This window comes from Thunnus albacares, chromosome 15 (assembly GCF_914725855.1).
Source record: "Thunnus albacares chromosome 15, fThuAlb1.1, whole genome shotgun sequence".
NCBI lineage: Eukaryota > Metazoa > Chordata > Actinopteri > Scombriformes > Scombridae > Thunnus > Thunnus albacares.
Genome location: NC_058120.1, coordinates 23155114 through 23179936, shown reverse-complemented (window position 1 = coordinate 23179936; position 24823 = coordinate 23155114). Strand labels below are relative to the sequence as shown.

The following is a 24823-nucleotide window of genomic DNA, read 5'->3' as shown; positions in this document are numbered from 1 at the left end:
ACCAATCTATGTGCTGAAATGTAGAGAAAACACTGGAAACAGCTCCGCTCACTCGATCAGATGCGAAACAAGGGTGAATTGCACTCCGCTGAACTACTTTATGGGCGTGTTTGCGCTGGCATGTCATTAGTGCAAAATCTTTTGTGAATTGGACATTAAAACAGGGCAGATTGTGGGTTCAAACGCTGTGGAGTTCACTATTAGCGAGTGAAATCCAATCTTTAGGGATTTGGCACCAGAAATTATTAGATTTCAGAATAACACAAGTGTGACCTGATTTTTTTTTTCCTCTTCAAGTTTTATTTTAGAGCAATTTATTGTCTGTAGGTATCAAAAACAATTATTTGCAAAACACCAGAAGGGTTTTCTGGTTTGGCTCATATAGACAATGTCAGCATCTGTTCTGAAATTTATCTACCATATACTAAAAATGGACCAGTCTGCTTCAGGTCAGACTGCACTATAAATAAACTAAACCAAACCACATGCATACATTTTTAATAATCAATGTCACCATCTTTAGTACTTTGAACTTGCACTTAGTTATTGACTCTGAATGAGCCATCATCCCTCACTTTGTCTTTGCAGTCTTGCTGTCCTTTTATAGTATGAAAGTCTGTATTTGTTTACACTGGAAGCAGATGGACTCCCCTTTCATACAGATTCACAGTTGACTGGTGGAGATTTTAATGTTTCAGTTTGATTAAGACCAGTTGGCAGCTTAATTCAACTAAATTATAAGGGGAAATTATTGAGCTTATTATATATTGAGAAGAAAAACATTGGGAAAAATATCCTTGCTGATTCTCTCGCTACCTCTCGTCTCCTGACTACCTTCGCTCTGTACTCTCTCTTCTCTCACTTCCTTCCTCTCTTCCTCCACACTTCTCCCTTCTATTTTTACATTTCTCTCATCCCCTGCCTCCCTGTGTCTGTCTGTCTGTCCTGTCTTTCTTTCTTTTTTCCCCTCATCTGGCTGATTCGTACAGTCCAGATGTCACGCTGTGTTGTGTGGATCAAGTGGAGACAAGCTCCCTCGACTTGTTAACAGTCTGTTTATTCTACAGCCATATCAGCCTCGCTGCCGTGTCAGCAGCAGGCAATTACAGAGCAGATTACCAACCCTGATAATGTCATCAGACGAGGCCTTGCGCACAAATACACACATAGTGGACGCACACATATACACTCAGACACAAAAAAAGACAGATTTATACACAAGTTCACAAGTTCACAGCTCTCTCACCGACGTATACATTCACACACTTACTCACATACACTATTAGCTGTTAGCTCTGTACTTAAGTCAAATTTTAAATGCACTTTTCTTGCACTTTTACTTAAAGAGAGGATCTGATTACTTAATCTTTCACTAACTGTTAGCATCATTACATATCTGAGCTCTATCCCTTTATAAAAAATATATAAAGCTAATTTCACTCTTCACTCAAAAGCTGAAATTTTAAACAATCCTCTTGCAAACTGGCAAGAATGTTTTCCAGATCTTTAAGGACATTTTCAACCCTAAAAGGAAAACATATACATGTCGATAAACGCTCCGCCGTGGGGGTTCTCTCTATGGGCACACTGTGCTGGACTTGTGCTGAGTTCATCAGGGAGGGAAGCGGCTCTCAGGCTGCTCAGCGTGATGTATTGTGGCCACTGTGCTGACATCATTGATGTAACCCTGAGCACTGATTAACGGCCCTGCTTGGCCAAGGCGCACAGACAGAGCCACGGTCGCCTCCAAGTCATCTCGTCGGCTTTTCACAGAGGCAAAGCCCCAAGGATGCTCCCGAAGCCCTCAATATCCACTTATCATACGCAACATTAATATCTGCAACATTATTATCCATTTTCCACAGAGGACTGCAGCGGAAGTAACTTATTTTTGTTAATACTTTCATGTCTTTCCCTTTGGGTATGAGTCCACTTGCTTATGAATATTTTATCATGTGTATTTAAAGAATTTTGTTCCTAAATGAGATATCCTCAAGAATGGCTGTTACCACATAATTAAAACAAATGATTATGCAATGTAAGTCTTTTGTTGACACAGTAGTTACGACTTTCAAGACTGAACCAACTATTTCATCTATTTATTGTGTAAATATTGAACGACGACCTTCAGGAAATGATTGTTCCCTAAAATGGATTTCTGTATATCAATAGAAAAATAAAAATCATTAAATCCTTCTTTTACACACTTATGTTGTTCATACAAACAGATTATGAGACAACGGGTCGCTGGGCACAGATATGTAGAAGTCCCCAACCACCTCTACACAGGAGCAAGACCTCCAGACTGAAAGAGACACAAAACCATGTGTTTTGTAGTCATTATGCGTCTCTTTCAGTGACATTTTGCAGGTGAACTAGAACTCTTCGGTGCTGCTGTTGCACCTAAACCTCGGTATTTAGTTCATGCTGGAGATGAAGAGAAGCTGTCTGACTCCTACCCAAAGCTTCCTGCCACAGCAGATCCACTCTGACATTCATCTGCACGGTTATTATACAAAAAACTCCAGCACATTATGCAAAATAATATTATATGAACCCGTCAGGTGCAGGTTCTGTTTGCTTAAGCAGAGCTATTCTACTGTAAAACTGACTTAAATTGCTTTGATGTTACTGTATTTAAATGAAATGTTAGTGTAGCTGCAGTATGTTGTGCAGCTGTAATAGGAGGGAATTATTAAACAAAAAAAAATATTGGAGTGGATTTGGTTGACATATATATCTATATATATATACAGTATATACTGTACATATTAAAAGAGTTCTGTGACTTTCCAACAAGGAGTGTTAACGGTCACATCAATCACTTGACAGACTTTGCCTGTGCCTGCTTTGTAATCCATCCATGGCTTTTCATAGCAACATAGACAAACAACCACACACACTCTACCCATTCATACCTATGAGGCTAAGCCACCCAAAATAAACTATTTTGGTAAAAAATAAATCAAGTCAGGGGTTAAATCATCACTGGGAGCTGTCCAGCATGAAAGAGCCACATCTTCTCTGCTGTAAGAAAGATGCAGAGCACCTGATTTGCACCTCCTCAGAGCACTAGGTGTGTCTGGGGTGGGTGGGTGGGGTTGAGAAGGTCATCACTGACATCGACATTAATGAGAGCCCACGTAGAAGGTTGGTGCCCCTGCTAGCCCTTGCCTGTGCGTTAAGACAGTCCTGACACCGCTGTGTGCCACCGGCATGGCAGGTAGCAGCGCGGCTCATCCATATCTCCATGCTGAGAACAGCCCCCACACACCTCTCAGGAACAATTACTGCTCTTCCAGCTCCTCATCACAGATGGTGAGGGCTTTCAGAGCGACTCCCCCTTCCCCTCCTCCCCACCCCTCTCCCTCCTCTCCTCTATCTGTGGCTCATTGTCTCTCTGGCTGACTGTGTCTGTCTCTCTCCACCTCTCTGTCTTTTTTCATACTCAGACTATTTCTGTCGCTCCCTCCTCCCTCCGTCTCTACAGTCGTCGTCCTCCTCCTCCTCTTTCCCCACTTTCCCCCTCTCTCTGCCTCTCCCAGCTCGAAATTCAACAGTTCAATTTAAATCCATTACACCTAAGCCCCTGACAGAGTGTGGCATCCATGGTAACGGTTACTAGACAACAATCTCGCTGTGACTCTGCTTCCCCAGCGAGGCCACAGGCGGCAGGGAGATGCACTGGAGGCATGTGGGGCGTTTTGACGTAAATGCTTGTGTCATTCGCTAAGTGACAGGTCCAGTCCTTCAACTGCAACCCCAATCCGGGAGGGGAAGAGATCACAACATAAATCACATCAAGCCGATGGAATGAAACGTATTTGTTTAAAAGCAGAGGGATGAATCTAATTTGATAACAATACGGCCTCCTTCTATTGCCATTCCCTGTGCATGGCTGCCCTGTAACCCGCCTATCTGCTGAGTAAATGTGGATAAGAATGCAGCAGCAGCAGCTGAAGTAGCCCTACTTCATGGCTCCGTCCTTGAAGAAAGAGTAAAGACACAGTAAATCACCAACACGTCGTCTCACATCCTACACTAACTACTGCACAACATCACAGTAATCACAGCGGAGAAAGTCAGCTCTGACCTCCACACTCATGAGGCGGTGCTGTAAGTACACGCTGCAGTTTCACTATTGTCTAGCTTCATGGAAAGTTGGGCAAACAATGTACATAAAGATAAAGATGCACAACGAAAATATGCAAGGTTATAATCACAATCAGGGATAATTAAAGGGACTGTTCATGCAGTGCTTCCCACAATAACACTGCATCACTGAATTAGCATATAATTGCATGTTGATACAATCAATGCTGCTTTGACAGTTTGCTCAGCGCCACCAAAGGGGGAAAAACATCCCGTATATCTTCTATGCAAGAAGAGACATCTGCCTTTTAACAGATGCAACACCCAATCTTGCTAAATGATTTCTGGCATTGTTGAGCTTATTATCAATCTGAAAAACATTTTCTAATCAAATCTTTTTTCTTTTTTTTTTTTTTAAAGAATGTTAATAACCCATTTTTAAAACTTTTAAATGACTAATTTCAATCAAACCAAGGCAGTAATGTAGAAAGTGCATTAACTCTTCATAACCTTCATTATTATGTCACACCCTGTCGCTGACATTCCTCCTTGTGACCCCAGAAAGAAGTGGAGCTTTAATGAAGTCAGGGTCTGCAAATGCATGAATAGTGCTGGGCTCCCATTTGAATTAAATCTATTCATCCGTGCCAGTGTGATTTCTCTGTGGTACTGAGGCACCCGAAGGCCCTCTGAGTCGTGACATTTGTGCCATGGCTGGTGGAGCAGGCAGGGAGGTGAACACCCATCTGCCTATATCCCTGACCACCAATTCCAAACCCAGAGCGATACGTAGGCTCAGACTGGAATGAAAAAAGATAACGGGAGGGAAAGAAAAGCATACAGTATAAGTCAGATGTGTTTTCCTGCAGATATTTACACATGTTCCCTAACAGGAGGAATAACAAGAAGAACCTGAGTGTTGTGTTAAGTGACAGTGAGCATTTTGTGATGAACACCTTTGCAGTTAAACACATGAGCAAACACGGGCACACATACACAAACAAAAACTGGGTGCATATCTCAGACTCACTGACTGAATCCTGCAGGTCACCTGTGACAAACAGTCTTTGGAGCGTATTTCGTGATTACATAATAATCTTTACTTAAATCCATTTCTTGCATGGGGAATAGTATCAGTGTCACACCATTCTAATTTCGGAAGTCTCTTGACATATTAAGGTAATCCCTCACAGATTTCAATATTAATTATGTCATCGGTATTCAAAGAGAGCCTTGTGCACTTTGAAAATAAGTCGAGGACGAACCCAGAGACTTTGCTGACAACAGAGAAGGGATTTAACAGATTTGAGACAGGGAGCAAACTGCTAACCCCCCTACCATCTGATGCAAGCTCATACAGCAGGTGTGCAACGTGCAACACAGATCCCAGCAATTACGATGAGGAAAAATAGTGCATCAGAGATGTTCTCCGAGCTTGATCTCATTGCTCAAATGTCAAGGCAGTGATTTAGAGAAAGAATTGGGCGATGCAACACAATCCTCAAAGCATTGAACTGTATTTCCATTGTAGCTAATTGACTCAATTTTAGGGGCTATTTCCGCACTGCACTCAAGTGTATTGTGTTGTGTTTTGTATGGTGTGTGGTGCGGGATTTTTGTATTAAAAAAGTCACCAACTCTAGAGTAAACCTCAATTAAAGGTTAAACTCACACTGCTGACCTCCATATGTAATTCCAAACTGTGGATAATAATATTTCTCATATCAATTCATATCTGACACCAATTTGAACCAAGATAATGTTCAAAAAACACATATATATACACAACAACAGTGACAAGAGACTCATTTTTCTGCCTGTGTTACTTAATTTTATGGTATGTGCCTTTGACTAAAATGAGACATCTGGCCAAAATACTGATCAAGTCTGTTATCTCCCTTTTGTTTGGGTATATATATATTTTTTTATCTCTTGTTCTCTCTGCTAATGCTAACTCAGCCAAGCTGGCAAATGTGTCAACATTATGACTTAAAGCAATAGTTTGACATTTTGAGAAATACACTTACTCACTTCCTTGCCGAGGGTTAGATGAGAAGGCTGATTCTGGTATCAATCAATCAATCTACGCAGCAGCCAGTTATCTTCTATCTCCTGTAATAAGTTACTGTTCCTTGCCAAGAAATAGTCCTGCACATAGCCCCCTGTAAAACCCCAACTTGTTGTTCTTACACTTCAATTTCTCACTGGATTAAAAAAAAGAGATATAATGTGAATGTTAGGAGGTACTCGTAGGCAGATTTTTCCTTTGGACAGAGCAAGGCTAGCTGTTTCCCTCTGTTTCCAGTTTTTAGGTTAACCTAAGCTAACTGGCTGCTGGTGGTAGCTTCATATATATCTCATACAGACATAAAAGTGGTTTCAATCCTCAGACTAACTCTTGGCAAGAAATCAAATAAGCATACTTTGAAAAAAAAGTCAAACTATTGCTTTAAAGGCTGTGAAAACAGTGGTGGGTCCGTCATGAACATACTATTTTCTGACAAAATCAGAGCAGTTTTAATTATTTTACATGAGAGATTTCTGTCATTTTTGCTCAAGTCACTGTGTTGAAGTTGTTGGGGCTCAGTTGGGAAAAAGTGATGTCATGTATTTCTGTGCACCAATCAGAGTTTAAATCAAAATGTGATGACAGTTGTGTGGATGTTTGCTTATGTTGCCAGCAATTAAATCTGATCAAACCACCCCCACACACTCCTAATGAAGCAGATTAGCTTTTTGACTGTTAAACTCTAAATAAATAAAACCTCAAAACATTAATTTTGAGGTACACTTGCTTTGTCTTCAATATTATGTTTTAGAGAAACACTTAAGATCTGAAACCATGTTGTTAGGGGCTTTAAGAATTCAAATATAAACTGCCTTCAGGTCATCTGTCTCCGAATCTGATTTAGCACTGCAAACATGACACCATGCAGAGTTTTGCTCTTCATATTAGTTAGAAAATCAGATGTCACATGGGAGGGAAAACTGAATTTTAGTTGCTTGACTTTCAGAGATCTTCCTCAGTCTTCAATGTCAATCCACTGTCACCATCCGTTCACCAGTTTTTTTCTGCTCTTCCTAAACTGAGCTGTGGTTACAAAACAGACCTGAGGTCTTGGGGTCATGTCCCTGAATAGTCTGCCAACAGGTGGTGAGGTTGCTGCTCCTGCAGGGAGCAACAGCTGTTCCCCATCGCTCACTCACCAAGGTCTCGCTGCTTCTGCCATCAGTTGCTGAAACAAGGGCAAAGCTTGGCAAGCCTCTGGAAAACTAATGGTAAAAGCACCAGGAGACAGTTAAAACGGCAGGTATTAGCAGATCAGTGGCTCCTGTGTGTGATTAGCTAAGGTAATAATAGATTGCTTGTGGGAGGTTCTATTGTGTAATGATGCAGATGATGGCATAAGCCCTCGTTAAACAACGTATTAGGCCTATACTGAATACAATTTAATTGAGAACCATGTAAAATGTTCCATTTGATCAGCAAATGACATTTAATCCATAGATTTTCAGATTATCACGTCCTGTGTGTCCATGTGAGGGCTGCAGCAGCTCATTCTCTGTCTGTTCAAATGGTGGAAACACTCAATCCACATACATTTCCCAGGGGACGCAGGGTAACAGATGTGTCCTCACATGTTGGTACTGCTGTGGGAGGTTCCACTGTACAATCAAGTAAATGATAGTATAATCCACCCTACACAGACCTAAAGGATGCCTCAGTACAGATCCCACTTTTTTAAATCAGGATGAGCTTAACATGAAAACACAATAAAGGAGGAAATGTGGAGGAATTTGCTAGAAAATCTTTCACTCTACAGCAGACATCGTCCTGCAGACCACCTGTCCTCTAGACAAACCAGCTGAGGTCAGAATAATGCTGAACAAACTAGTCGTTTTGTAGTACCTTTGCGCTATATGTCCCTGCTTCAACATTTCTGTACTCTGGTGCATAAACAGTACACTACCTCCTTCCTGGATTAGAGTGAGATTGCCAAAACCATCAGCAGCTTCACTATGACCTACTGGCACATCCACTGGGAGATCCCCAGTGCCATCTGTAATTGCTGGTGGGGCTGGTGATAAGGAAATGGAGTCTTTATCTCAGCCCAATTAGGCAGCTAATTGATTCAATACCAGTCATTTAGAGTTCCTCCAGGCCTAGGATTGAGTACTTTAGCCCTTTGAACAGACGTGAGGTCCCCAGAGGAGAGCAACCAGGGAGATACTGTGTTCAACCCCACAAAGCCTGTAGATTATAATCTGGATGGAAGAATCTAAATCTAAATATTACATCAGGGATAATTTTGATAAGAAATTTTAAATTGTTACCTATTCTCACATTAAGTAAATAAACTATAGAAGTGAGAAGTTTGACCATATATGTACAGTGAGACTATAAATAAATTGTCAACTGTCAGATTTTGCTCAACTAAGGTCGCTATTATTTTAATGTATCTGTTTATATAATGCCAAAGTTTACTGAATAGGATGGCTTTAAAGTGTAAAATGAGATTTATTTTGTAGACTACATTATTTCATTGATGTTTACTGGCATGACTGACATAATTTAATTAATGGTAATTATATATATTCCTATGATTTAAAATTAGTTTACATTTTTTGTGTGGTTTAGGAACTACAAGTCAAGTCAAGTCATGTCAGTTTTATATATATAGCGCCAAATCACAACAGAGGTTATCTCAGGGCACTTTTCACATAGAGCAGGACCAGACCATACTCTTTAATTTACGGTGAGCCAACATTTGCCAATGAGCAAGCACTTGGTGACAGCAGCAAGGAAAAACTCCCCTTTAACAGGGAGAAACCTCAGGCAGAACCGGGCTCTAGGTGGGCGGTCATCTGCCTTGACCGTTTGGGTTGAGAGAGAAAGAGGGAGGGCAAGAGGGGAGAGAGACACACAGAGAAGCATAGCAACAACAATAATAACAATAATAATAATAGAAACATGACTGACAATAATAACGGTAGCGGTGAGCGTTGAGCTGGACCAAGGCGGTCCACAACCGAACTACAACGCTGCACTTCAATTTTTCAGATATTTAATTCACTTTTACCCCAAAAAATACATTTACATCTCAGTTTATTATCTATTAAAAGCAGTATGTCATTTGTTAATTTTTAACATGGAGGATGGCCCAATGTGGGTTGAAAAATAAGAACTATTAAATTAAAGTTTTGATGGTATAAACTTTACCTTGAATTATGTAACTGTAGCAGCTGAGTGTGGTGCAGTCAGTGCAGGTTAATTTCCTCAGTCAGATTACCTGAACCACTCCCAGGTTACACCAAACATCTATAGTAAAAACTATATCTGTAATCATGTCTCCCCTAAAATATTTTGTTACAGAGGTGATTTGGTCTGGGAATGTATTTTCAGCTGCACAGATGCTACTGAATAATCATAGAAATAATATAGTAATATTATAGGAATATTGTCTCTATGATCCTCTCACTCTTCTGTGACTACATGTTGCTACTTGTCACTTTGATTATGACACTACTCTATAGAGGATATAGGCTACAATATAGTATAGAAATTAATATTTGATTGATTGATTGATTGATTGAAAGACAAAACTAACAGAAGGGTGGGACTGAGAGAAAAACATGCAATTACAAATCTGTCTGCTACTTCAGCACCACAGACAGCGCCATGGATTTATCAATACACAGCACAGTTAGGCTACTGATATTTCAGAGCCATGGTCGGGGCCATAGATTCTAACTTGCACAAACCTCAGTCCGATAAAGAATCAATGAGTCAGGCAGACTAGACTAACATATTCAACTAAACAACCCCTCTGCCCCTACACTCTCTCTGCTAGTAGGGGATGGAGAGGGGGCATGGCAGGTTAACAAGGGGGATGTATTTTGGTCATTTCACTAACAAGGAGAAAAATAAACAGTGTTCAAGAAATTGAATTGGATTGTCTTGAATTGTAATCAGCTGAGTTATTTCCTTGAAAAAAAAAACTGCTATAATCTTAATTACTGGAAAAAACATTCAAGTAAACATTAATTTGTTATTGGAAACATTTTCTCTCTATATATTGAAATTTATCAATATTATTAATATTTTTGCCTTTTAAGCTGATCTGCTGTGCACTGATTAAAACTCTCTAGAGATTATGCTAGCAATTAATATTATTTGATTTAATTAAATAATCAAAAGAGCACCGATTGAATCATCTTTACCTAAAAGCAGTGCCAAGTCACTCCTTTCCAGGAACTCTCCTAAAAATTTCCAGCTATAGATCAGTTCCTGAAACGATTAGACCCACAAAAAAGTGTTAACCACACAGTGATGGAAATCAATATTGCAAAATGACCATATAAAATTGTGTTTACCAAATCAGGAAAAGCTAGAAATATTGTTCTAATGCCAGGTTTGTATTTATATTTTTCCATGCCAATGTGTTTAAAAATCTATAAAACCAACCAAGTGAATAAAAAAGTCAGTTGCGTGACTTACTGTAGATAGGTGAGAGTTCTATAATACAAGTATTATGCATGTGTATATTTGCAACCATAGGTATAGTGCTATTTACAGTGATGGCTGTGGCTTATCATTTCCCATGTTGCTAATCCAGTTGCCTCTAGCTTTCCACTTCACTGTTCTGGGGAAGCAAATAAAACTTTTCCTTGACACAGAGACAATGCTGAAAGGAAGAGATTCACTTGAGGTCAAATTCGGGTTGACTGCTAACAAAGGGATGATAAGCTTGACTTTTAAAGCAACACAAAGGGCAGGTTCATGAAACTCACTGAGTCATAGAGATTTATGCAGCCTGTGACCCCGCAAAAGGGAATGTAATGAGTTCTAAGTTCAGCGGTGGTATGCTTCTGGTTCTATCAGGTTGAGAAAAGGCCGACATTATTCATAAGACGATGAGTTGGAGGAGACTGTGTGGAGGCTCGCATGAAACCTCAAGTGGTTTCATGTGGTTGTGATGGTAAACCAAGCCTCAGCGGGATGCTTAATCAACTAGTGCTGATTGTCCGCCACTTCAGTGCATAGAAAAATTAATAGAGTTGATGTGACGTGTGAATGAGTATATACACCAACAACATGAAAGAAACTAACATGCTATTATTCACAGATGTTATAAATAAGTAGTCTAATAGTAAAGAAATGTTATTTTCTCATGTAAAGTAGCCTAAAATAAGGGATACATTTAAAATAAAATAATGTTCAATCAATCATATTGGGCTCTCAGATCGTTCCTATTTTCTGTGCCTTCAGTTTGGATTTGAGTGGGTGTGTTTGCTTCATGTTTTGTCTGTAGTGGTGCTTCACAATCACCACAGTCTTGGAGCATATGAGACAAACTGGTTTTGAACTACCCATGGAAGTATTTGCTCCATTTTAAGCATGTAACTACAGTCATTGTGTATTGGGCTCTGAGCGCTTCTTAAAATGTGGGTGACCTACGCTCAACATACACCTGAACGCCTCCTGTGTAGTCACTTGCTGCTGCTGATCTGCTAAATGTGGTGCTAACACTACGCTTTCTGTCTAGACATGGGGTAAGAGTATCCATTCTCTTAGTGGTTCGCTGATCACTGGTTTATTCAAAGTTTGTTAATATTAAACGTATTGTGTGTCCAAATTGCACCAAATTTAATATAGCACTCCCTTTGGTCCCCAGCCATACCCCCGCCAAGTGTGGAGTTGATTGGATGAACGATTCAAGAGATATGCAAAGGACATACAGACATACAGAGATTCCTTCCTTTATTAGGGAGATACTTCATACTGCAATATTGTGGCATTACATGTAAAGGCCTCTTCCTCTACCCATACACACAGTGAGTACAGACAATCCCCCCCCTTTACACATTCATGAAGAGAACCTTCTCTGAACAACATCTACATACTGTACACCCCATCTCATCAAAAATCCAGTGTAATTTAACCTCAGCAGCAGCAGCAGCAGCAGCAGCAGCAGCAGACTGTCAGAGACATAATGGAAGACCGCCTGGATTCATCATCAAATGCAACCCAAAGCAATGCATCCTGGGATGAATACAGTGGAGCTGAGCCTTTGTGGGTTCCCATGTTTCTGTATGTTGCTGCTAATGTCAGCTTGAGCGGCACTCTTTGGTCTCTGTGCTGTATCACTTATCCCATCTTGTCCCAGAAAAAAACGGATTCCTCTCCCTCATCAGATCAGTGAGGGTTTACAACAACTACTAGAGCTACTGCCAGTGCCAATCCTGCTGCCAGTACTACTAGCTTTTAGTGTAAGTTTAGGGAACTGTGACTCAGTAGTAGGGCTGCAACTAACCAATATTTTTTATTATCGATTAACCAACAAATCGTTTCAGCTCTACTCAGTATTTAACCTTACTTACTTTAACTTAACCTTCCCCAACTTACCTTACAACTAACGTATTGTAACTTCACTTCAAAAAGATGGTTCAAAAAACTATTTTCATACTAATTTTTTCATAACACTACCTCCATAATAATCCAAATAAGTCACTGGGTTTTATTCTGAATCCAAAAAATCCCTGGCTCCAATTGACTCCCATCCAAAAACCATAAACTTCAAAGTTCCACTACTGCTGCTGCTGGTTAGCCTCACAAAAACTAGACTATATTTCATAGACACAGTTTTTGCGTCCACATATTAGTCTGGAAAGTAAATAGACTGAGGCAGGTAGCTGAAAGTTGAACCAGTCAGTGAACTATGGCTGTTAGTTTAGATAAAAGTAATGAGCAGCTCCGTCCTGTCATTTGTGGCTCCGCCTGATTGAAGACCAATCTAATCTCCAAAGTAATTTTGATCTATGTCCATTGATGACACCCTAAACTCAGCGAATACCTGCTTTTACTAGACACAGGTTACTCTACAGAATAATGGACACATCATCTAAATCATTCCATTTTCTTATAGTGTGTTTTCAGTAATTTCTAAAGTGGTCCATTCGGACTTCATCTGTCCCGGCTGCAGCGCTAATGGAAGAGTTCAGAGATGTTTTGGCTTCGCACTCCCCACACACAAGATGACTCATGACTCATTTAGAGGTAATGAATGTGTGTGTGTGTGCGTAGTTTTGTTACCTCATTGGAACCTTTTTCAGTATAAACATCAACCTTGTTGGGACCAGTAGTCCTCATGGGGACTAAAGCCGGTCCTAATGAGACAAAACATCATTTCTGAGGTCCTGGTTGAGGTTAGAGGTAAGGTGTGAATTGAGGTTAGGTTAAGGTTGAGGTTAAGGTTTGGGTTAGGCTGTCCACAATGAATGGAAGTCAATGCAATGTCCTAACAAGGATAGCTGTGCAAACTTATGTGTGTGTGTGTGTGTGAGAGAGATGGAGAGGGCTGGGAGAAGGACCCGGCCAAGCTCAAACAACAGCATGTGAAGTGCCCTTAGATGCCATGAGAGCTCACTCTGAGCGAGGAGGCTGACGGGTGGCACATTTCCCCACGCCGGGCATGATTTGAATGGGAAGTGGCAGGGTGGGAGATGGATTACCGCAGGGAGAGAGGGGCATTAATCCTACAGCCACACGCGCACGCATGCACAAACACACTGACACATGCAGACACAAGCAACATAATAATATAATACTTCCATCACGTACACACATGCACAGAAATGTTCTCTCTCATTCAGTTTTATGCGCACATGGAAGGAACACACTCAAGTGCACGAGCCCACACAACACAATGTTAACACATCACCGTACATGAATGATGACGCTGCCAACGACTGCTTTGTAGCACACTTTTTGCAGTGTCATTTGAAGGTCCCACGCTTTCAAGCCTTCCCAAAAACACTCCACACTCCCCCCCCCCCCAACTCATCCCTCTCATCTACTGATTTTTTAGAGACTTTTAGAGCAGCTTGTTCTGCCCTTTGTCCTTCCTTTCTCTATTTCTCAATACACTCATTCTTTTCACTTGTGTATCTTGCACCCCATAAGACAGTTTTCAGGCTCAGGAAGAAGACTCTTTTTAATATCACTTCCCAAAGAAACAAGTTACTGATAATTCATCACATTTCTATTCAGGCTATAACTGGTGCTGAAAAGATCAGTCAATTAATCAATTAGTTGATCAACACAAAATTAATTGGCAACAGTTTTAATCATTTTATTATTATTCACGAAATACTCTGTAACGTGCAAAGGTAAACTGAATGAAAAGTGTAATGTGGGTCAACAGTAAATGAACAGTAGTTTAACAGCAGAGTACAGATGGAGTTGTGCAGAAGTAAGTGATTTATTTTTCTCTGACTGGACGTGCTCCTCTGGCTAACCGGAACACTGTGCAGAGGGTGAGAGATGTTGTCCATGATGGAGAGGAGTTTTGACAACATCCTCCTCTCCGCAACTACATGCAGAGGGTCCAGCTCCTCCCCCAGGACTGAGCCGGCCTTCTGAATCAGTTTGTTGAGTCTGTTGGTGTCGTCCACCCTCAGGCTTCTGCCCCAGCAGACCACAGTTTAGAAAATGGTGCTGGCCACCACAGACTCATAAAACACCGGCAGCATGGTGCCACAGACGCTAAAAGACCGGAGCCTTTGCAGAAAAAAGGAGTAGCAGGAGTCCTGGATCCCCTGTAGTCCACCACTAGTGCCTTTGTTTTGCTGATGTTGAGCTGCAGGTGGTTTAGCTCACAGTTCCAGGGTATACAGGGTAAAGACAAAAGGGGACAGGACAGTCCCCTGTGGAGATCCAGTACTGCTCACCACTGTGTCTGACACACAGTTCTGAAGGTGCACATGCTGGGGACGTGTGGTAAGGTAAGGTAGTCTATGATCCAGGACATCAAAGGAGCATCAAATCACATGGCAGTCATCTTCTTCCCCAGAAGGGCAGGTTGAATGGTATTAGAAGCACTGGAAAAATCAAAGAACATGGTTCTGGCTGCACCTCTTGGCCTGTCCAGGTGGGTGTAGGCACGGTGGAGCAGGTATATGATGGTATCGAACTGGAGGGGGTCCCATGAAGGCTTCCAGGAAGGAGGTAATCCACGTCCAGTATTTCAAAAGCCTTCATGGCAGCACTGGGACAGGCCTTCTTCGGTACAGGAACCAGGCAGAATGTCTTCCACAACACAGGGACCTTCTCCAGAAGTAATCTGAGGTTAAAGAAGTGCTGGAGTCTATCACACAGCCAGGGGGCACAGGCCTCGAGCCGGGCAGAGTCTACTCAGCACCTTCCTCAGCTGGGCAGCAGAGATGGTCAGCGGATTGGAGGTGTCATTGTGTCAGGTGCCAGCTATAACATAACATGGTACTCATTGATCCCTATGTGAGATCATTTTGTTTTCACCCAATAGACAGGTCAAAGGTTAGAGTCACATACGGAGCAGCAGCCCGGCAGGTACAGTGCCTGAGGTGAGCCTGAGTACTTGAGGTCACTTCAGCAGGATAGATATTTGCTGACACGTGTATGAACTCTGATTCTCTGGTTCAGAGATCATCTCTCACTGTGCCAACCTGAAAATTGAAGCTGAACACAAAAGTGACATGGCCTCACAAGTACAGATGCTGAGTTTTTGTAATCCCTCAACCCACCAAGGTTACTAATGTTGCTTTCAAAAAGCATGAGAGTTAATACAATTCCTGTAACTTTGGCTAGAAATCATAGACATGTGTATATGTGTCTTTGTTGTTGTTCTTTGTTGAATGTATACCAAGTCTATCCTAAAACAATAGTCCCATAAGACCATTAACATGTTTTGCTTGCTGTAATCATTCCTCTTTTCATAATGCGCTTTCAGTGTAAGTGATGAGGGCCAAATTCCACAGTCCTCCTTCTGTGCAAAAATGTATTAAGTAATTTGTAAGTGTATTTGAAGCAAATATGAAGCTTCGGCCATACAAATTACTCAAATCAAGTAGATATCTTTCAAATTTACAGTCTTTTTAGTGCCAAATTCCTTCCTTTTGTTACAATCCTTCCACCGCAGCTGAACAGGAAAACACTGTCCGTCGAGACACACAGAGGGATTACAGACTGTAACTGTGGAAGATATCCACTTTATTTGACTACAGCTGAAGGACGGTGGATTTTGTTCCCCATCACTTACATTGTAAGCACATTTGGAGGGGATCCTCTAATAGTCAGGATGAACAGGAGGAATGATTACAGCGAGCAAAACCTTGTTTCAATGCTCATATGGGCACCTGACTGTTGTTTGAAGACAGATTTGAAAAATTGTGAACTTATCCTTCAATATAAGTAGCACTCAGGCACTTGGGTTTGCCTCCCTTCAATTGATATTCGTGAGTAAATGCTCGTTATCAGATGTCAATCAATCTTAAATTTTCTTTTAAATATGTGCTTTGGTGGTATTTTTATATTTATTGAATAATCTGCAGTTTTCTTAAAAGCAAGACCAGCATGTGGTCATAATTTTATTGTGTATCAAAACTCAAAACATGTCAGATTTTAACTTTAACATGTCTCAGCAATATTAAGTCTTGCAATACCCCGGACAAACTTGGAAGTGAGTCATTTAGACTCTGCAGGGTTGTTGTGTTGTAGCAGCAGCAGCAGAGTGGCTCGCCTGGCCACCTCAACAGAGGTGCTTGACCTCTTCAGTTTAAGTTAGGGAAGGGCATTGCTGGAGCTGGCAGTAAACAACTCTAGACTGACAGGTCAGGCTGACTGTTGGCTTGATTGTTTCCATTGCTCACAGACTGTCCAAAGTCTGACCTGCCAGCTCAGGAGTCGCTCACATCTGCCAGGCTCTGCTACCAGCATGCCAGGGTATGAACAAATATAGCAAAAGTTGCACTGAGTGATGTAAAATAATAACTGCTAGTAAGAAATACAAAGATCGTAGAGTTAAAATACGATCTGACAATTGTTTGTGTTCCTACTTTGATAATCTATAATATAGAAATAATAGGTAAGGAAACACGACTTGAGGGGGAATAACTTTTTGTTGATTTTGTTGCAAAGTATCATTGGTGGAAAGGCTGCTAGGAAAATGGAGCAAGGCTGTTGCATATGAAAAAAAAAAGGCAAACAAAACAAAGACTCTCATAGAATATTCATCAATTCTGCTCCTCCACTCTGGCTTTAATAAGGAGAAAAACAAACCCAATCAGAGCCACATCAGTGGTTATGAACAACAATATAATTGCCACATTATATATGAAAAGTGAGAAATTATCATATCATTCACATCACTGAGATCCAGCAGCACCTACTGTGGCGACAGGAGAATATATGTAACCCCTTCGCTAAACACTGGCTTGTGTTTTCTCTCTAATTTCGAATCAAAGCGATTTCATCAGCACAAGCACATTCATAAAAGATGATCCTGCATGGGAAATAATACAGAAAAGCTTTTTCATTACCTCCTCATCATATATAGATCAAACATTTATTACCCTTGATCAAACATTCATTACCTGCTGCATTAAAAAAAGTAAGTAGATGTACCTCGTATTACTCATTGTCAACATCGTCTGTGCTTTCATTAGTGGCACAGATTTGTCATCTTTCTAGTATTAGAATGAGCAACATTTTAATCAGTTTGTGGAATAAATATTCACGAATATGTAAAGTTAAGATGGGTGCAGAGGTGTATTCACCACAACCTCAACTGTATTTATGTAACTTTCAGGTATCTCATCGTCTACATACAGGAATTACAGGATGCTCCTGGAGCCAATACAGGAGAAATTACATACAAAGGTTTATTTTCCATCCCCTGTCATGTGTATGACACAAACAAAGCAGCTCTCTTCAGACTAAACCTGGCCATTGGCATGTTTCTTCCTTAGCCCCATCTGTCGTTACCTATCTTCATCTCTCCCTCCGTCTGAGCAGATATCTCTCTCTTCCTCCACTTCCTCTACACCTTTTCTGTCTGTAACAATCGTGACTCGTATTCAGCGCACTGAGCTCAACAATCCTGCTACAGAATCCTTGATGGCTGTAAAGGACACTTCTCCAGAATGGTGTGTCTGCACTGTATGTTAAACACCTGCAGACTTGATGGAAGTGTTTCACTTTTTGATTGAAGAAAAAAAGCATTTGGGGGTTACTGGGAAGAGACGCAGGCCTGATTGACCGGTAACCACTGTACAAATGTCCTCACAAGGGTAGAATGATGAGAAAAATCTCCACTTTTAAGAATACAGAATACATTTAATCCGAGATCATTTTAGATGAAGTTCCAAAGCGGGACTGCACCTCAAACACCCTTCCTGTCATACATCTATAAACGCCCTCCATGCCCCACCCTCCCTCCTTCTTCTCTCGTTCTCTCCTCTATCCTCTCTCATCGGGTACCACGGGGGTCTGTCAAGCCCGGGAGCCATCATCATGCTCCACCATTCCCTTCCACCAGTCACCACTCATACGTTTCATATTCAATAAACAGATCAGAAAATCATTCTGAAGTGCATGAATTAACTATGTATTTTGTCGTTTAATTTGGAGGACTGTCAATGAAGATGCTGGCCAGTAAAAAAATATGGTGGGAATGCATTTGTGCATAGATTTTACATTTCTGGTATTTAAATTGACAATGAATACAAGAGCAGAAAACGTCTTGTGTGTGTGTGTTTATCTGCATGTTTGTGTGTATCTGCGTTTGGGTAAAACCTGCACAAAACACAAATAAGGAAGAAAAAAAAACACAAGAAGCATCACAGAGCAGCGGAAGATTGTTTGGAGTGATGCAGCCGTCACTCATAAAGACCTGCATGGTAACTGCTCTTCATCATAACTCTCACTCTGAGAACACAAGGAGCCGGCGCCACTCAGACAGCGCTGCCAGACCCAATAACGTAAACATAATGAGCTGTAGTGTTTGGAGGCAACAGCCAAGTGTTATATTCTGCACCCTCCGCACCAGCTTGTGAGCCCGTCCCCTGGCCTTGAGCATGGTTAGATAACACTGCATTAGATAACGGTGCGCAAATCTTAAGAAAATGCCTGTTGGCCTCTTTCAGCAGGCATTACCAACAACGAGCTGGAGCAAGAAAACAAACAAAACTTATGGCGAAAACTTGCACAGATTTAAAATCTCCTACCTTTATTTTTTTATGTTCACCTTGCTGCAAACAAGCCTAAAGACAAGCTTGTTGTGCAGAGGAATACAATCTTGCAGTCAGTAACGTGGCCCCCATGCCAAAGAATACATGACCTCAATGTGAGTTGCACAGATGCTATCAGAAAAAAAAGAGCTTTGGCTGGGTTCATGAAATTTCATAGAAGCCGGTAAATGTCAAACGTCTTCTGAGGTAGACTGTCTAAAAGCAAAAAATAAATCAATGAGGTAATTTCACCAACAGCAATTTGCTTGTACTTTTCACCCAAGCAGGCGCATACACTTAAAAATAGCTACTAGACTCTGCATTTAGGTAAAATATGTCTTTACATAATAATGGCTACTTGCTCCGTGGAGACGGTAAATGATAGCAGCTCCTAGACTCTCTGTTCTCTTTTTATGCAGATGAAGACGCCGTCTGGGGAGACTGTCATTATGATGGGGACGGTGCATTTGTGGTTTGATTTTGCAGGAGTTTTACTGGTGTAATATGAAAAATAAAAAGGTCCTTGCGTGCACAGCAGTAAAAGTGGAGGGTGGCAAGGGGTGAATGGGGTGCCATTGCCATGGAGCGGATACAGCAGAGTGAAAGTTGAGGTAAAGGAAGTGGACAGAGAAGAGACAGAGGGCCCTGGGGAGAGACGGAGGCTGCTAACAGTGGGAGAAAAAGACACTGACAAAGTGCGAGAGCAAGAGACAGAGAGAAAGGAGAAAGAAATAGGTTCAGTACTGCACCTTTCTGCAGACTCATGTCTACCATGCGAGGCTCGGCCAGTTCCAGGAAGAAGTTCTTGTTTTTCTCATACTCCTCATCGTCAATAATTTTCACGTGAATAAGTTTGCTGTAAGGAGGAGAGTAACGGGGGGGGGAGAGGGGAAGGAAGGGGCGTGAGAGGAAAGGGAGAGAGGGGGAAGAGGGAGAGAAGAAGAGAAAGGTTAATTTGCGATGGAGGGACACAGGAAGTGCACTGTAAGTAGGATTAATAATCAGCATGGAAGAAAGGTTAGAAGGTGAAAGGCCAGCTTGCTCTGGACCAGCCTGTCTGTTCGTGGCTGGACATGACACACTCACCGGTTCCAGCGAGCTCATTGGCTGCCACGGGTGTCATGACAACCACATTTATCACGGTGTCTGATACAAGTGGAACGGAGGGCGAAAAGCACTCCATGGCAGAGAGGATAAAAGAACACAATGAACTGAAAACAGCAGCATGTAATCAATCAGGTTGTAAAATGTGTAAACGGACATTTCACAAGGGCAAAAAGGTGAGTGAACGATAAATGAAAGAAACTGTCGCTATCTAAATCGATTTTTATGGCTCGATGTTTCAGTCACTTTTCAGAACACTTTCAATGAGACGGCTGGCTGGACACTGCGAGGGCTCCCCCGCCTCTCGAGGCACAGTCGAGGCAGATAAGAGGGAAGCAGCTTATTGCTGAGTTTATTGCTCCAGTTTGAGGAGAATACCCCTTTAATGAAGTCAAATGTCTGGAGGGGTGAGGCTCTTTCTCAGAAAAAGAACTGCGTGTGACATCATCACACAGAAACAGCTCAATATGGCACCTCAGCCCCAGCGGCGTTCTCACCACTGATCGCCCTAATTGATCTTTTTAAAGGGTTATTGACGAGTGCAGGCAGTTAAGTGGTCAGTAGGTACCCAGATGTCTCTGTGCCTCGCCATATCACAGCGGGAACTCCTCGAGGAATTGCTTTGTTGAATTCAATTGGATTCATGCAAACGCCTCATCGCGCCGCCTGTACATCATGCACACATCACGCTGCCTGCTATGACGCTGGAGAACATGTTGAATGAAAACAAACCGACAGCACTCAAGACAAGTCATGACACTCGCCGCATCTGCTCTCTTAGGCCTCAGAAAGCATTCTCTGCAAGCGGCAGACAACTCAACAATAGTCGACAGCGGCTCAGCTAGCCCTGAAACAGGGATGACATACTTTATTATGTGTCTGACATCTCATGGGAAGACACTTTTCCTCTTCATCCGACCAAAAATACAATTTTTACACATGTTATCTAGGGAGAGTATTTGGAAAGAAGGGGTTCAGCTAATAAGATACAGTAAGTAGTACAGCAGCATTCATTATGGATAGCTGCTCATGTATGATGTATCGAGTCAAAAAGCAGCTTTTTCCCTGACAAGCTGCTTTTTGCTGATGTACTTCCAGCACTGTGTCATATAGCACGGCTCGTGTCAGTCAAAGCACTGACACACACGCACACAGGCGTGCACACATATGCAAAAGCTCAAACTCTCTCTGATGTGCCTGCAGATATTTATACACGTGACACGTATGTAAAACCGTCAATCCGAGCATCTGTAGAGGATTTTAAACACATTTCTATATCTGCTGTATCACATTGCTAAATCTCTTTCTTCGGCCAGTGAATATGTAGTTCTGGATGTGAATCCTGCTCACCAAGGGGGGAGTCAACTATCTAGACCCTGTTAGCACGATACGCACAGCAGAACAATCCATCTCTTTTTCTCTCTCCTCACATCCCACCGGCAGGGCTTTCCTCAGATTGCTAGGCGAGATGTCTGCAGTGCCGCTGCCTGTAAAAGCGCCTCGCTTTTCATCAGGAATAAGAAGAGGAAGCGCTGGAGTCTAATGGACAAGTGGGATCACGCACCGTCTGGCTCCAGCAGGGAACAGCGGTCTTTCCTGACATGCATGTAGGCACGCAGAAGCTGCAAACGAATCCTCACATGATTACTATACAACCATGCATACATGCAAAAATACAAAACAGCTACACGCTTAATGACATGGGTTGCTGGGCCTTTATGAACCCCCCTGTTTCTTCTCCTCTCTGTGCAACGTGTGCAGTTTTTCAATGCTAGAATGCTACCTGGCCTCAGATTTGCTGTGTGGTAATTTGATTAAAGACATTCAGTTAGAAATATGTAACAAATAATACAAAAACTGACATAATGAAGGCCTTACAACTAGATTTTTGACACACACCGTCTTCAAGACAGGGCCTCAAGATCAGGTAATAACCCCAGATACTCCTTCAAGAGGTAGTTTTGGTAAATATGTGTATTCACTTCTTGTTAAGAGTTAGAGGAGAAGGTTGATACCAGTCTCATGTCTACTCATTAACTATGAAGCTACAGCCAGCTGTCAGTTATATTAGCTTAGCACAAAGACGAACACGTTATCTATTGTTTGTTTAATCCTCACAAAAACCGTCTGGTTGCAGTGACTTCCTGGAGTCTTGTTATCAATGTGAGGTTGCCAGGCAACCAGTGGAGACTCCGAGAAGTCACTGTGACCAACTGAGAAATAATCTCAGTTAATCCCCCCGTAACAGAGCGATTGATGGTTTTGAATGGATTCAAGAAACAAAATGTAACGTGTTAATTAGTGATAAACTTCAGATTTTGTTACCTTTGGACTGAGACAGGCTAGTTGTCCACCCTGTTTCCAGTCTTTATGCTAAAATAAGCTGATCAGCTGGTGGTTAATATTTAATGGAGAGACATTTGAGAGATATCAATCTTATCATCTGACTCTTAGCAAGAAAGCAAATAAGCATATTTTCCAAAATGAAAGGCTGTTTTTCCTGGTTGGTAATCCAGCGTTCCTTAGCAGCAAATGATAACACATACACACAACCACACCTATCTTAGACCATTTCAGTATAAATTAGAGTCACTAACTAAATATAGTAATAATATAATTGAGCAAATCAACACTTTAAAAAAATCAAGACACCAATAAAGTCCAATTAGATTTGATTCTCAGCCAGAGTTTGGTTAGGTGGCCCTAATTTGACATGGGACTCATGGAAATCAATAAAAATAAATCATGTAATAATCAACAGCCATGTTAGCATCAACGAAACATCAGAGCTCAGTTTATCAACATATATTGCATCTTTGTGTTATATTTCTCTGGAGCCCTGACAACATAAATTAACTTGTCACCTACACTTTACACTCTAATGTTTCACTCCACCAAGACTGAGTTACCTGCAATTAGTTCTCATGACATACAGCAAGCGATAGAGAAGTAGATTATGATGAGTAGATTTTGATGGATTGCAGTGCAAGGACAGGACACAAGTGATTATATTTTGTTCATATCTGACACTTAAAAGTTTAAACTGCTATGTTTTATGTTTGATACATTTGAGTTCATGAGCATTAAAGGAGACATTATGATGCAGATTGGGAATATCTTTGCATGATTTACCGTTGAAAAAAACTCCTTATTTATCTTATACTGGCCCTTTATGTAGCCCCTCAGTTCAGCCTCTGGCTGAAACAGGCTGTTTTAGCTCCTGTCTCTTTAAGGCTCCCCTCCCAATAAGCCCACTCTGTTCTGATTGGTCAGCTTATTGAAGCTTCCCCCAGCTCTGGAGGCTATGTAAACAAACAGTAGTTGTCAGATTTTGCTTCTTTTTCCCATTCTTTACTAGAAATATAAACTTCTCAATCACATCCATACACGTTCAAACCCAAATCTGATCCAAAATATGCAAATGGACAATTTAAACAGCCCGTGGAGCAACCTTAGCAACAAACACAAATGGAACAGACAGCCGACAGTATATAAATGACAGAAATAAAATGTTAAAAGTCTATAGAACACTTTTCTTGTGGTGCCTGATTAGTGTGAATGCATAAACCTTTCCAGGTTTTTACTTTGCATCGTCATGTCATTTCAGTGAAGATTCCCACATGACCCACACACAGCCTTAACTAGCATCTCATTCATACAGAAAAGGAAGATACTCTTGTAGCAGTCGTGACATGAAGGGAGAAAGAACTGAGGAAGAAAGCATAAAATAGAAATCAATATTCATGATTTTGACTGTCTCTGTGGTTAAAAATGGCTGACTGATATTGCGAACACACACACACACACACACACACACTGAGGTGTTGTACTGTGTTTGTTTAGTACAGCCACATCGTACGAAGCTGACCCCATCTGTCTGATTCACCACATATAATAATCACACCCCTGCCACACACATGTGTTACTGCTAAGAAATACTGTTCATACTTAAACAGACACATACAACACAGACATAACAATTCACAAGCAACACACACACACACACAGAGTGCATGGGGAACATTCAGCAACATTTGCATTTGTCTATGACGAACATCAATAATTCATCCATCTATCCCAACATCTGCCATCAGCTGCTGAGGAAACTGCAAAAAGCCACTCTGAACGAAGCAAGTGTGTCTGTGTGTGTGTGTGTGTGTGTGTGTGTGTGTGTGTGTAGGGTGGTAGGGATACAATCAAACACCTGCTGTGCACACAAACACAAATCAGAGTGCAGTGTTTACAAGGACAGTCCTGCTGCCGGTCCAGTGGATGGTGGCGTAATATGAATGGTTTCACTGTTGTGTGTTGACAGAAAAGACACCGAGGGTGTGACAGTGCGCGGCAAACGGCGTGCTCTTACACACACACTGACTCACAGGTATACGCATGCATGCACACGTCTCCACTGCGCTGTTTTTATTTACTGTGTCTCGATACAGTTTCTTTCTTTTTACTGTTGTGCCTGTGCTGCTGCTGTTATATTGGTTCTATCAGGGGCGTAACAGACAGTTTCAGGGGCCGGGATGAAATGTTAAAAAAAGGCACTTCCTCCTCTCTTTCTGCCTCTGTTCAGAGATTT

General features: G+C 41.5%; 1 protein-coding gene across 3 annotated transcripts in view; it reads right to left on the bottom strand.

Moving 5' to 3' along the window:
* The window catches only part of slc8a3 (solute carrier family 8 member 3), a 118815-nt gene that overhangs the window by 19302 nt on the left and 74690 nt on the right, over positions 1 to 24823 (bottom strand). For all 3 annotated transcript variants that reach the window (XR_006407389.1, XM_044375158.1, XM_044375159.1), the window contains exon 3: positions 19887 to 19993. Coding sequence is in view for 2 of the 3 variants with exons in the window: in XM_044375158.1 (XP_044231093.1) it covers positions 19887 to 19993 (107 nt within the window). In the remaining variant the exon portion in view is untranslated. The remainder of the gene's footprint in view (positions 1 to 19886; positions 19994 to 24823) is intronic.